Source organism: Leptosomus discolor, chromosome 2 (genome assembly GCF_034619465.1).
Source record: "Leptosomus discolor isolate bLepDis1 chromosome 2, bLepDis1.hap2, whole genome shotgun sequence".
Taxonomy (NCBI): domain Eukaryota; kingdom Metazoa; phylum Chordata; class Aves; order Leptosomiformes; family Leptosomidae; genus Leptosomus; species Leptosomus discolor.
In genome coordinates, this window is record NC_141392.1 from 119,408,526 (window position 1) to 119,421,380 (window position 12,855).

General features: G+C 48.3%; 1 protein-coding gene across 2 annotated transcripts in view; it reads right to left on the reverse strand.

The window, feature by feature from the left end:
- The window catches only part of ATAD2B (ATPase family AAA domain containing 2B), a 76,219-nt gene extending 75,965 nt beyond the window's left edge, over positions 1-254 (reverse strand). For both annotated transcript variants that reach the window (XM_086460344.1, XM_086460343.1), the window contains exon 1: positions 99-254. In XM_086460344.1, coding sequence (XP_086316470.1) covers positions 99-254 — 156 coding nt within the window. The remainder of the gene's footprint in view (positions 1-98) is intronic.
- Between the last annotated feature and the right edge of the window lie 12,601 nt (positions 255-12,855).

A 12,855-nucleotide genomic window follows, 5' to 3' on the forward strand; every position in this document is an offset into this window, starting at 1 on the left:
GACTCCCCGGCCAAGGCCCTCACCGCCGCCGCTGCCCCCCGCCCCACCCCCCCACGCCTCTCTCCGTCCCCGTCCCCCGTGAACCTCCCGGTCCTTACCCGCGCTGCCGCCGTCTCTTCCAGCCCGGCCGCATCTGCCTTGGTGCCCCTTTTGGAAGAGCGGGTCCGGGACGAGATGAAATGGCTGCCGGCTCCGGCCGCAGCGGCCGCCGCTTTGCCCAGGGGGCGCAAGGAGCTCTTCCTGGTGTTCACCATGGCCCCGGGGAGGGGGGACACGGGGGGCCGCCGCCGCTGCCGCCGCCGCTGCCGCCGCCGCCGGCGCGGAGGGAGGAGGGAGGACGGACAGGCGGGGGCTCGGGTAGGGAGGGGAAGGGGAGGGAGAGGGGGAAGGGGGGAGGGGGAGGAAGCAAAAGAAGTCCTCTGGGGAAGCCGGTCTGCCGGGCAGAGCCACAGACAGAGCCGCGCCGGCTCCTCCCGTCGCTGCCGCCGCCTCCTCGGCTCAGTCTCGCACTAACTGGCCGCCATTACTGTCCCTTCTCCCTTTCTCTCCTCGGTCCGCGGCCAGGCTCTCAACTGCCGCCAGGGGGCGCTACCGCGCCGCCGCCGCCGCGCGCAGGCTGAGGCGGCCCCCGCTGCGTACGTTCTAGCACGGCGCCGGCGCGCTCTATGGGCCTGGCGCTATCCGCCGTGGGGGCGGCGGCGACGGCCCCTGCCCCGGCGGGGTCCCACGGGAGCGGGGCGGCGGTGAGGCGCCTGGCTGTGCTCCCCCGCCGTGCCCGAGGGAGAAGGCGGCCGGCACCGCCTCGCGCAAGCGGAGGGACGGCGACTGCCGGCTTCACAGCAGGCGGGGCGGTTTCCAGGGGAGCCGGGGCGGGGGGCGCCGTCCTGTCAGGCTGAGGGGAGCGGCGGAATCCGGGCGGCGGCGGCCCCGGACCCGGCTCCGCAGCGGGCCCCGAGCGGCCAGTGAGGCCCAGGCCCCGGGCCGTGACCTGCCCGAAGCCTGTCAGGAGCTGGCGAGCCGCCGGACGGGCCTCACCAGGCGCTGCCGGTGTAACCCGCCAGGGCGGTGGAGCCGCCGCCGCCGCCTCCTGAAGGGTTAAGCCGAGAGACGAGGGTGAGCTTAGGTGAGGAGTTCAAGGGCAGGGAAGAAGCGGCTGCCCAGGGTCACGGGAGGGTGAAAGGTGGCTTTGCTCCGGGACCTGGGGACTCGAGCCTGGCGGCTCTGCTCGCCCAGGTGGGCTCGCTCCGGTCACTGACATGACAGCTTGGGCGAACAGACGCACCAAGGATAGGATCTCTACCATTTTCCGTGGAAAACTATTTCACAGCCTGGTGAGTCTCACTGTTAAGAAATCCCCTGGATAGCCAGACCATCGGGAACGTGCCCTTGCTTCACTGCCGCACAACTCACCGATAACGTCTTCTGTGTTTTGCCCGGTAGCCTCAGCTTGTGTTTGATGGTCATTGCTCAGCTGTTGCAAAGCTTATTTTTCTCCTCTATCACAGATCAAATAACCGCATTTTGGAGGGAAGAATAGTATTTATTACAGTACATTGGATGCCTAAATGCTTTTCAAACTATTCACGAACTATAATCCAATCCCTTCTCGCTGATGTGCAGTAAGAATCACTCCTCTTTCACCACAACTTGTTGCCCTTTACTGAATGTATCGCAGTGCCTGCACATAAGTCCCAAAGCCAAAAGCTTTGTAAAAGAAATGTAGCTGAGTAATACAAGCGTGAAGCTGTAGGTGACAAAGTCGCAAGCTTTTAATTTTCACACTGACTTGTTTGGCACCACTGGGCAAGTTACTTCAGTGCTTTTTGCTTCTTTAACAAAAAAGAACAGTATAATAAAATTCCTGATCACATGGCTCAGGCAGTTAGGCTCAAACAAGCTTTATCAAAGTACTTTTATTGTTTAAAGATGGAAGGTGCAGTAATGTTTTAGTAAAGAACAACATGTTAAAACTATTATTCTGCTTTGCCTGCATACTCCCACATCTTTCTTTTCAAGATTAAAGGCTGAAAAAGTATGGTGGAGCATGTACTTAAAAATATAAAAAGTACTTTGAAATATGGAACAATAACATTAGGATATATAATAAGAAAATGGGCTATTTAGATTTCCAAGCAAAAATGTTCCTACGGAGAACAGCAACAAATTTTCATTTTTAAGGGATACTCTAAAATACAGTGTGTTTTGGAGTAGTAAATGTGGTCTTTTTCTCATCTGACATTCTTACATACAGCTTTTAATCTGTATTAGCAACAGTACTTCAGCTCCTGTTCAAGCATCTGCAGGGTCTTTCAATAGTTGTTCTACTCGTTGTTTCATATGGCCACGTTTCATATGTTGTTTCACTGTGGCCAGCAGTTGAGGGAGGTGATTCTCCCCCTCTACTCCGCTCTGGTGAGACCCCATCTGCAGGGCTGTGTCCAGCTCTGGGGCCCCAGCACAAGAAAGACACAGACCTGCTTGAGCAGGTCCAGAAGAGGGCCACGAAGATGATCATGGGGCTGGAGAAAATCCCCTATGAGGACAGGCTGAGAGAATTGGGGTTTATTAGCCCTGGAGGAGAGAAGGCTCCAGGGAGACCTTATAGTGGCCTGCCAGTGCTTAAAGGGGGCTACAGGAAAGGTGGGGAGGGACTCTTGATCAGGGATGGCAGTGACAGGACAAGGGGTAACGGTTTCAAACTGAAAGATGGGAGATTTAGATTAGACCTTAGGAAGAAGTTCTTCACTACAAAGGTGGTGAGACCCTGGCACAGGTTGCCCAGAGAAGCTGTGGCTGCCCCCTCCCTGGCAGTGTCCAAGGCCAGGCTGGATGGGGCTTTGAGCTACCTGGTCTGGTGGGAGGTGTCCCTGCCCATGGCAGGGGGTTGGAACTAGATGATCTTTAAGGTCCTTTCCAACCCAAACCATTCTGTGATTCTGTGATTCTATATCCTTTGTTTCTTCATGTATTTGTTCAAAGGTTATGAAAGGATGTAGCCATTTCATACACTTGTAGGCTAAAGGAGTATCTTAATTAAAAACCTACAATGGTTTTTGCAAATGGTGTTTGGAAATCACTTCCTTTTATCCTTCAAAAGTAGGAATAGAAGGAAACTGCAAGAGACTGTCCTTTACCAAACACATCGCAGGAATGAACCAGGAGATATGTTTGCTAGGAGTCAGTATCACAATCATAGGATGACAAATAACGTACTTTTCCGTTTCTGTCCTGTACTACCGATAGGCCATGTAACTCAGACGTGGTGCGCAAATTCTTTGGTCTGAAAATGAAAAATAATATGTTGATCTTCTTCAAGTTTCTGTATGCATCACAAAAATATCATCCCCATTTTGGGAAAACCAACAGATCGATCTGTGGCCCAAAAAAGGGCCCAGACAGCAGCAGTTGTAGTGAATGTCATAACTCAGGATTGCAATGCATTGGCAGGACCGTTTGGGGAAGCTTGCATAACATCTGTTTGCAACATGCCTGATTCAAACCAGCACTCCTCCTCTTGTGAACACTGATGACTTTTTAAAAGTAAAATAAACTTGGTCATTATGCAAGCAAATTGACTTTCCTGGGTGCCTATCCAGATCTGCTTGAAGCAACAGAAAACCCACAACTTAAAAGCTATTTATTTTATATTTACTAAATATTTTTACCATAGTTGTGTCCTTTTTTCTTCTTTTTTTAGTGTTCTCATCTCATTCCTGAGCCATACTCAAGTGAGTACTCTTTATGATGCCCGAGGGACTACTCTTGTAGAGGGATCGATGTAGTTCAAAATCCCTGCTCACCCCTCTCAACTTTTTTAGTGGTTTATTCTTACTGTGTTAGCATAGTAGGGAACATGCTTCATTTTGGATGTTTAGCCCCTAGATTGTTTTTCACAGATGGTTTTATTTTCAGGTTTCTTGGCTGTCTTGTTCCCCTTACAAGGTGTGGCTAGTTGTTTTGACTGAAACAGCTCACGGCTTTACAGCTTCTACGGGAGCTCCATCGCCATTCTTAGCACTGACGATGTAAATTGATAAATCATAAATTACAAGGTTTGCTTGTTAGTTTTGTCTGGCATTTTTCTTTTTAATACAGAGAGCAGGTTAACACAGGATTAATATTGGATATCACACCTACTTAGAAATTTAAATGTGGTTTAACAATGGAAGAGTTACTGTAGAAATGCATTTAGAGTAATTTCACTAACCCAAGAATTTACTTGTTCCCATTTTTTATATCCGTTGTTTGTTTCAAGTGTCATATGGAGACAGAACAGAATTAAAAACCTATTTTGACCCTCTTTAGCACTGTATGCAATAAAAGTTTTGTGAAAAAAAAAATAAAAATCTAAGAACCCTGAGTAGCGAAAGACAAAAGACAATGAAGAAAGGGAGAAGGATTGGAGCCACGCTCCACAAGTATTAGGTAAAAATTTTGTAGAGCTCATTCCCAGCAAGATTCAATGTCAAGATTTGTAGTTTGGCCTTACAGACAGATGTCTAAATGCTTCTCAAAATAAAAGCCTTTGGGAAGGACTATATTTCAAATGGAAGCAGTTTATAACAGACGCTGAAGCTTACAGCAGTGTTCAACACCCTTTTGTCTCCAGTTGTTCAGAAAAGAAGATGAAGGTATCTGAAATGTGTATTAAGAAGAAGCCACACCATCTGCTGTGGCAGGTACGCCACTGGGAAGTTGGAAAAGCATTAAAAAGTACTCGAGCAAAAGAATCCCTTTCCATTAAACCGAGACGTGGGGAGTGAAATCTTGTTGGGACTTAGCAACGTAAAAAGACATTTAAAAACGACCCAGGATGAAAAGCCTTGTTTGCTCCATGAGTAGTATTTAATGGCACAAGAAATATTTGGAGATGGAAAATTTTGTTGCTACCTGTCCCTATTTTACAAGGAAATCGGGAACGTGTTACAACAAAAGAAAAAGTCCTTCATCTCTTATTCAGAACTTTTGTAGAGCATTTCAGCCTACTAAGGACCAGAGGGCTCTATTCAGTGCGTTACCATTTGCTTCAATCACGGGCAATTTACCAGAGATTATTTTGCAGTATCTCTGAATAGATCTAACATTCCAAAGAATGGAAATCAAATCATCTTTTCAAGACTCTATTTCTAAGCTCCTGTGTGCTCCTCTCGGTCATGCTGTCAGCTCATCTTGGGTTCAGTCGACTCTCAAAATAAAAAAGATTCACGAGAGATCTCGCTTCTGTAAACCTGCCCTAAGTCCTTTCCCGAGGGGATGTTAGGAAATTAAGATTGTGTGGTCTCCCCTTTGAGAACTGTCCGTTATGAAGATATGCCCATGGGATGCAAGTTTGGAAACATCAAACAGGCAGTGTCCAGTAGCCAGGACTGGTACTGCCTTGAACACGTAAGGTGATGCAGTCGCTCCACATTGCGTTTTGCAATGTTATTAGAGATGGCTCATTATTTGAATTATCATTTAAAAATGTATACGTGTGTTTTAGAATTAAATCGTTAATGTTCAGACCCATTATCAGCACACCTATCTGAAGACTGTTTTCCGCAAGACCATAGATAACATCAGTGCAACTTGAAGTGGGAGCAGAGAGTAGATTTCTCAGATGATGTAAATGGGAGTGGTAAGACTTACCTCCTAATCTTTCAAAATTATCTTCCCATCACATCTAGCCATTAGCTTCCATAACATTTTTCCCGTTGAGCTACAGTTACAGTAGATAGTTTTTATAATACTAGTAATTGTGTGAAACACACAGGCTGACGATATTGTACACCAGGAATCTGCAGGGTCTCTTTTTCACTATCATTCAGGCTGTAAATTGCTTCCATCTTGGACAAAAGTGGCAAATCATCTCACTTTGGTGTTTATGATCATTAATCATATGAAAGTAGTACCGCCAGCTTGTTACTATGCTGGGTGATGTATAGCTTTGTAGTAAAAAACAGACTCTTGCCTAAAATGCTTGCAATTTATTGACACATTTGTAGATAAGCTTTAGGAGCATACGAATGCAGAATGGTTTGATTAAGGTCACGTGGGAAGTCCATCAGAAACATTATTTGCTCATAAATCTCCCTAGTCCTCACACACAATCCTAGCTTTAGAAGTATGTTTTCTTGTTACAGATCCAAGAACTATCTCAAACTACGCTACCGTATCATCATCATAATTTCTCTTGAGAGTGTCTTTGAGAATTCACATCATATGTTATTTCCAAATGTGTGTTATCTGGCACAAACAGTTGCTCAGGCTGCCTTGAATTTTTCATGGTTTTATGCCATGCTACTTTCAAAATTGAAGCTCTATTCACTTTGCTTGTGGATTTACACTCCAAGAGTCCCGCAGCGTGCGTGGATACTCCTTTCATTGCATGGGGGTAACACCCTCTTCACGAATGCCAGTTCACCCAACGTCTCCCGTAACACAAGGACTCACTTTTCCATTGCACAGCTAACTTTCCAGAAACGTTGGTTCCTTAAGCTCTTTCTCCCTGTGTGGCAGCCTACAAGGTTTAACATTCCTGCAAGAAGCGTGTGGGAAAAGGAGACTGTGCAGAGGAACGTGCTGTCTTTGTCAACGGAATTGCCAAGTACGGAATAACCAGATTCGGTTCTCCTGTTTATTTTACAGCCCCATTTCCCTCCCATTCTGTTCCAGCTCTGTGCGCACACACTTACAAAAGGCTTCAGGCAATAACTGCTATCTCAAGTTAAGGTCAATCAATACAGCTGATATGCTGATGGTTAATTATAGGTAGCTGATGGTTTCCTCTGGCACGGGTTAACCTTGTTAAATATATGGTTTAAACCTATCCCTTCGAAATTAATTTTCTGCTTGTTTTCAGATACACTGGTTCTTGTGTGACCTTGACGGGATGGTTGGTGACAGCTGAAACACTGCGACACTTTGTCAACACTGAGATTCACTCCTACATTATAAAACACGCTGAGGGGTTGTTACTGTCTTCCACCCCAGCGCATCTGATCTCTCCTGACAAAGGGGGCATGAGATGGTTGTATTCATCTCGTGAATACCCTGTCAGAGTTTTTTTCAGCGAACTCCGTCTGGGCTGTTTGCTTCTATTCACCACACAGTAAGAAAAGGGCCATTTGTTTCTGTCCATCTCGTGTACTATTCCTTGCCAGAGAATAAGCTGTATGAAACACAGAGAGTCTAAAAGGATCTTAGTGATGTCTTGATTTTAACAACACTCTTACTTGAAAACTTCCAGCTTTTAAGAAAAACTGATTTTTTACGTTATACTGGTGTTGAAGACACAGTAATATCTTCCTGAAGATTTTTCTTACTCCTATGCTTTGTCAATAGTTTCAGTCCTGAGGGAGAACAGCTGTACTTAGAAGAGCTTTTAAGAAACCACTAAATTCACTGGGACACCAATTCCTATTGTAGTAGGTCAGCATGGCTCCAGCTGTACTCTGATTTCCAGTAACAGACCTAATCTTCCAAATCAATACGTGATTGCAGTTGGGAAGACTGCATTATTACACCAAGTAAGTCCAATCTCGCCTCCTTCTATGTTTACCTTCGGGCCTATAAAATGTTTGCAGAAAGAGCGCCCAGGCAAGGGTTAAGCATATTGCTGAACTTCTGTTTAATGAAATGGAGCCAGCGTACTTAAAATATTGAAAGAAAACATATAACAGTCCAGCACTGCAAAACAACCTTCTGAAGTTTTGCCTAGAGCTTTGTAAACTCCTTGCACTTTTCAACAGTGGTACGATGCTCTTGTTTTAAGTTGTAAACATATAAAACTTCATTTAATGGAATCAATAACACTTGTAACAAACAAGTGCCTTCTACCCAAAAATCTCAAAGTTATTTAAAACATTAAACAAAATGAGGGAGAACAGAATCTCAGAAATCTGTATTTTGAAAGATAAGACCCCATGTATTTTACACCAAAACAGAAGGCAAATTTCTTTACTATCTTCCCTGACGATTCATAGGCAGGAGCTGTAATTAGGCCTCATCCAGTTAAAACTCACTGATTAATCCAAACTGCCTTCAAAAGGTTTAGTGCATTGTGATGTACATTACAAAGAGGAAGAAGTAACAACTGTCAAGGGTCAGATTTTGCTTCTTTTACTCACCTTCACTGAACTCTGAGACTAAGCATCTTATTTCAATGTTTTTGAAGACTGTGGTTGTAATTGTTACGATTAAAGGATTGCAGAAACAGGCCCTGCATGACGTTCAATGAAGTATTACCTTTGCTTTTAGAATCATCTTTGATCGCACTTGTAAATTCGCAGTGGATTTCCCATTAATTAATGTGAATTAGCTAGTTGTGGCTGTTCAATTTAGGTTAATTCTGAATGTTTTACAGTGCATCGCTAATTATTGAAAAAAAAAAAAAAGCCCTTATTAAAAAGCATGCAGGTGCAAGCTGTGAATTGCAGGGAGTCACTGCTTTCGCTCCGCTCCGCATGTGTTCCCAGGCGCTGGCTGCTCTGCCGCCCGCCCCGCGGTGTTTGCTTTGGATAGCTCCATGCACCACCATCCCGCCGAGCACACCTCTGGCGAGGGCCCAACGCCACGCCAAGTCACAGCTCGGCACGGAGCAGGGAGACTCCGCTAAATCCTCCTTGCCTCTCCGAGGACCCCGTCCCATTTTCTCCTTCCTAACGTACCCTTGGGAGCTCGGCGGCTGAGCTTTCCAACCACCACGCCGCTCTTTTGTCCTCGGTGCGAGGCCTCGGCAGAGCTCCTTTGCAAATATGTCAACACTCGCCCTTAATTAGCCCTTCCAGCATAATGAGGCATTCCTCATCTCCAAAGGGTTCAGTGTGCGGCTGTTCCTGCTGTCTACGCGGGGCTGGAAAGACAAAGAGCCGGGGGCAGCTCCACGTCGGTGCTGCCAGAGCAGCCCGGCTGGGCCGGAGCAGAGGTGTGGGCGCAGCCGTCTGGCCCAGACACTGGGCCCATTCTCCCCCATTGTGGTGGCTCACTGAATGCCGCTTCTTGTCCCCTGCCCGCGCGCGCACAGACGTATCAACTGCAGCTTTTGTCCTCCCGTCGGCAGGAGCAGTCTGCCTTTGCGCTGGAACACGTCGGCATGCCAAGCCGAGAGGGTTACCCGCCCCCCCCCCCCGAAGGGCCACAGCAGCCCCTTGAGCAGCGACGCCAGCCAGCGCTGCGGTGCGGTGCTGCACCAGGCCCCGCCGGGCCCGCCCGGCCATTTTGCCCCCTTGCCCTCAGAGGACGAGCCGCAGCGGTGCGAGAGGGGGCCCGCCTCGGTCGGTCGGTACCGGCCCGTAAGCCCGGGCAGGGCAGGCTCTGGGGAAGAGGCGACCCCCCCCACGCAACCCCACTCGCGACGCGCCCCCACATGCCCCCGCCATGGAGGCCCAAGCCCCGCCCCTGGGGTGGCGGGGGCGGAGCTCTGCCCCCCCTCCCGCCCCTCCCCTCCCCGCCTCGCCCGGTCCAGGCGGGGGCAGCGGGTGCCCCGGCCGTCGGCGGCCGCGCGTGCGCGGTGGGGCGCGGGACAGTGACGAGTTGGCGCGGCGGGCAGGCCGGTGCCGGGCGGCGCGGTAGCCGGCGGCCGGGTGAGTCGCTGCGGGGAGAGGCCGGGCCGGGGCAGCGCGTTCCGCCGAGCCAGCGCTCCCTCAGCTCCGACCGCGGCTTGAACTTTCCCCGCGGCCGTCCCTGGGGCCGTCCTGAGGGGGGGAAGGGCGGAAGGGAGGGCGGGCTGAGCCTTCCCGCTTCCCCCGCTCTGCTCCGCCGGTGGCCCTCGGTCCCGTCCCGTGTGGAGCGGGGCGTCAGCGTGAGGCGTCCCTGGGCGCGGGCAGGTCGGGGAGCGGGGGGGTGTCGTTAACCGGCTCGTCCCCTTTCTCGGGCACCCTGGGGCGTTACTCCTCCGCGTGGTTACCGCGTTATTACCTCATCGCCTCTAAAAATATCTCACGGGCTGCCCACCGCGTCGGGGTGCTGGCGTGGGCTGCCGCTCAGGCGGGGCGGGCTGTGGGCAACGGTTTTGGCAGGAGGCTCGGTGTGCCGCTGCGCGGGCAGAGCCCCGCCGGGGTGCGGGTAAGTTCAGGTGCTGGCAGGAGCGGGGCGGGGGGCTGTGAGTGGGAGTTTTCTGTCCAAAATGCGCAGCCCCTCAGCCAGCTGGGGAGGGAGCGTTGGTGCTGTGACTTTCACCTGAGCACATCAGTCATGTTCGGGCCATTAGATTTGATGTGCCTCTCGCTTTTAATTGACGCTTGCCTTTTCTCTGTAGCTGCCCGTTTCTTTGTCACACGGTACGGTGCGGGTTTTTTTCAGTCCTAATTTCTGTGTGGCGTGGCGGTGGGATGTGCTCTGCTGTAAACAGTTCTCAACTTGAGCAGTTTGCTTTCTGCCCGAGTTAGTAAGACAGGCTTTCACGGGGGGGGGGGGGCTTTGTGTGCCTGCTGGAGTATTTCTGCCCTTCGGGGCAAGGAAAGCACCAAAGGTACTTTCTGGTTTGTTTTTCTAACTGGATGTGCGGGCTCAAGAATACGGAGCAGAAAAATACCTGCTGAAACTAAAGTTTATGACTGTGTAGGTGAGAACTGCTTGTCTCAAAGAACCGGCTGTGGAAGGCCACGGCTGGGCCAGTGGCCAGTCCCCCGTGGAGCCGGTGGCAGGGATGGAGAGCCCCGGAGGTAGAAGCTGATCTGTGCCAGGAGAGGCCGGGAGCATCGTACCCCAGTGACCAGATGTAGCTGTGGTGGGCTGCTGGCAGCTTCAGCTTCTTCCTGGGTTTTAAATTTAATTTCTGGAGGTGAAGGTTCGGTTCTGTGATGTTTTTTGTCACAGACGCAAAAAATCTGTACCAGACCTCTTCAAGTTTTATGTGACACCTAGGGGATGGCTGTCAGAAGTTGCGGGGAGAGGTTGGTTGTGCTGGTTGGGTTGGCTCGCTGAGCTAAAGTGCTTGCAGTGCAGTCTGATCGCTATCTCCTAATGGTTTTTTGGTCATAATAAACATCGATACGCTGTATAGGCTGATTTCTTTACCTTGATCTATTACCACAAACCTTTCTTCTAAGTGTATTTGCTGTTGTACTGTAGAAGGAACAGCGACTTTCACAGCTGACCAGTTTTGAATACTATTCATGCACATTAGAGGACGGCCTAATGTAGCAAAAGAATTAATTTGAAGAGCTGCTTCATTGTGTCTGTCTCTTTTAACAGCGCTGATGACAAGTCACAGAGAATCAACAAAAGCAGATGGCTGGAGGTGGCTCTTGTGCTTTGGGGAGTAGTCTGTTGAATAGTGAAAGGTTAGAAGATAAGCACATCAACACAAAACAAAAAGTACTTCGTGCTGAAGTATGTTAAAACGATTTGGGAGGAGTTTGGAAAACTATTTTTTAAGCACTCTTAAATTCACTACACTTACTCGATGCTGAAAGTTCGTTTTTTCCAAGTGCAGGTACAAAATTCCAAGTACAGTGACCAGATACGCTGATAAGGCCATAATGCACCAGCACCGGCTTGGCTGATGGATATCTAACGCTCTGGCAGAACATTTTTGAGGGGTGGGGGAAGACTGTAGCGCATCTTGTGTGACATGTGAAAAGTGTGCTGAGTGCAGTGGTTTGACCTGATGCATAACAGCACCAGTTAAATTGAAGGCTTTAAAACCCGGTATGGACATGTCAACTGAATCTTTTTGGTCATTATGGGGGTTTTTTGAAGGCTTGTCTACATTTCTATAGAATGTATAGAATCTCACAAGGATTTGACCTTCAAGATGAAAGAATACCAGTATCAGCCTCCTGAGGAACATGCATTAGTACTGACTAACTTTTTTTTGTTGTTGTTAGTGCTGCAGTGAATGTTGTTTCCCCCTAACCTCTCCATCTTGTTAATTTAGATGTCAAGATCACTTAAAATTTATTTGAGTCTTGCTTTTTCAGGAGTCTGATGGCTGTCATTGCTTAGTTTGGCGCTCTCTAGAAGCCACGCACAATATTGTGACTTAGTCCCAAACCTGCCAGGAGCAGAATGTCATCTGTGTAACCCGTACCCAGCAGTTGTCAGGAATAACTCTTTAAACATAGCTGCAACTTAAAATTTCTCCTGGGAGCTTGTCTAATTTTAGAATGATTTTTTTTTTTTTTTCCCCCTAAGGATGTTTTTGGGAGTGTCTGGTTTTTTGTGACTTTCTGTAACTTTTTTCAGAGAGCTCGCAAGCGAGTGTAATGAGATCGGTATGGCATTCTTCATTTCTTTTGACTTGGCAGACTAGTCCTGTAATATATTTACTACTTACAAATCCAGGATTTTCTTTCCAGCTAAGTGGTAACCAGAAATGATAATTCACAGTGTCTGGGATGCTGCACCGGTATGTTGAGGTATGGTAGGAAGAGGAACCTGACAAATCTTGCACCTTTCAGTAGTGCACACTGTAAGGTGAAGGTCATTAGAGTGCCTGCAGTGGCAATGCAGTTTTTCTGCAACTGCCTCGTAGTGTGAAAAATCAGGGGAGTTTAAATCAAGCTGCTCAGAAAAGGAATGTGGTATTTTTTCCTTGCTTAGTGTAAATATGGGCAGGTATTTTCAGTTCCCGTGATTTTTGTGGAATTTATTTTGTACATTTATGAAAAATGGCCTTCCTTTTGAACGTCTGAAACCGATGCATGGTTCATGTGTCATTAAATTAGAAACTGCAGGAAAACAAAGAACCATCTGGAGACTTGGTGGGGGGGAGGTTGGGGTTTCTGGTTAAATGTACTACCAACACAGGAAAAACTATAAAAAGCATTTCAGATACAAAAGCAGACAAAGCGTGCTGGACACTTTGTCTGATTGGTTTGGTTTGGTTTGTTTGTAAACAGTCTTCTTTTCATAATTAGGCAAAGCACCAGA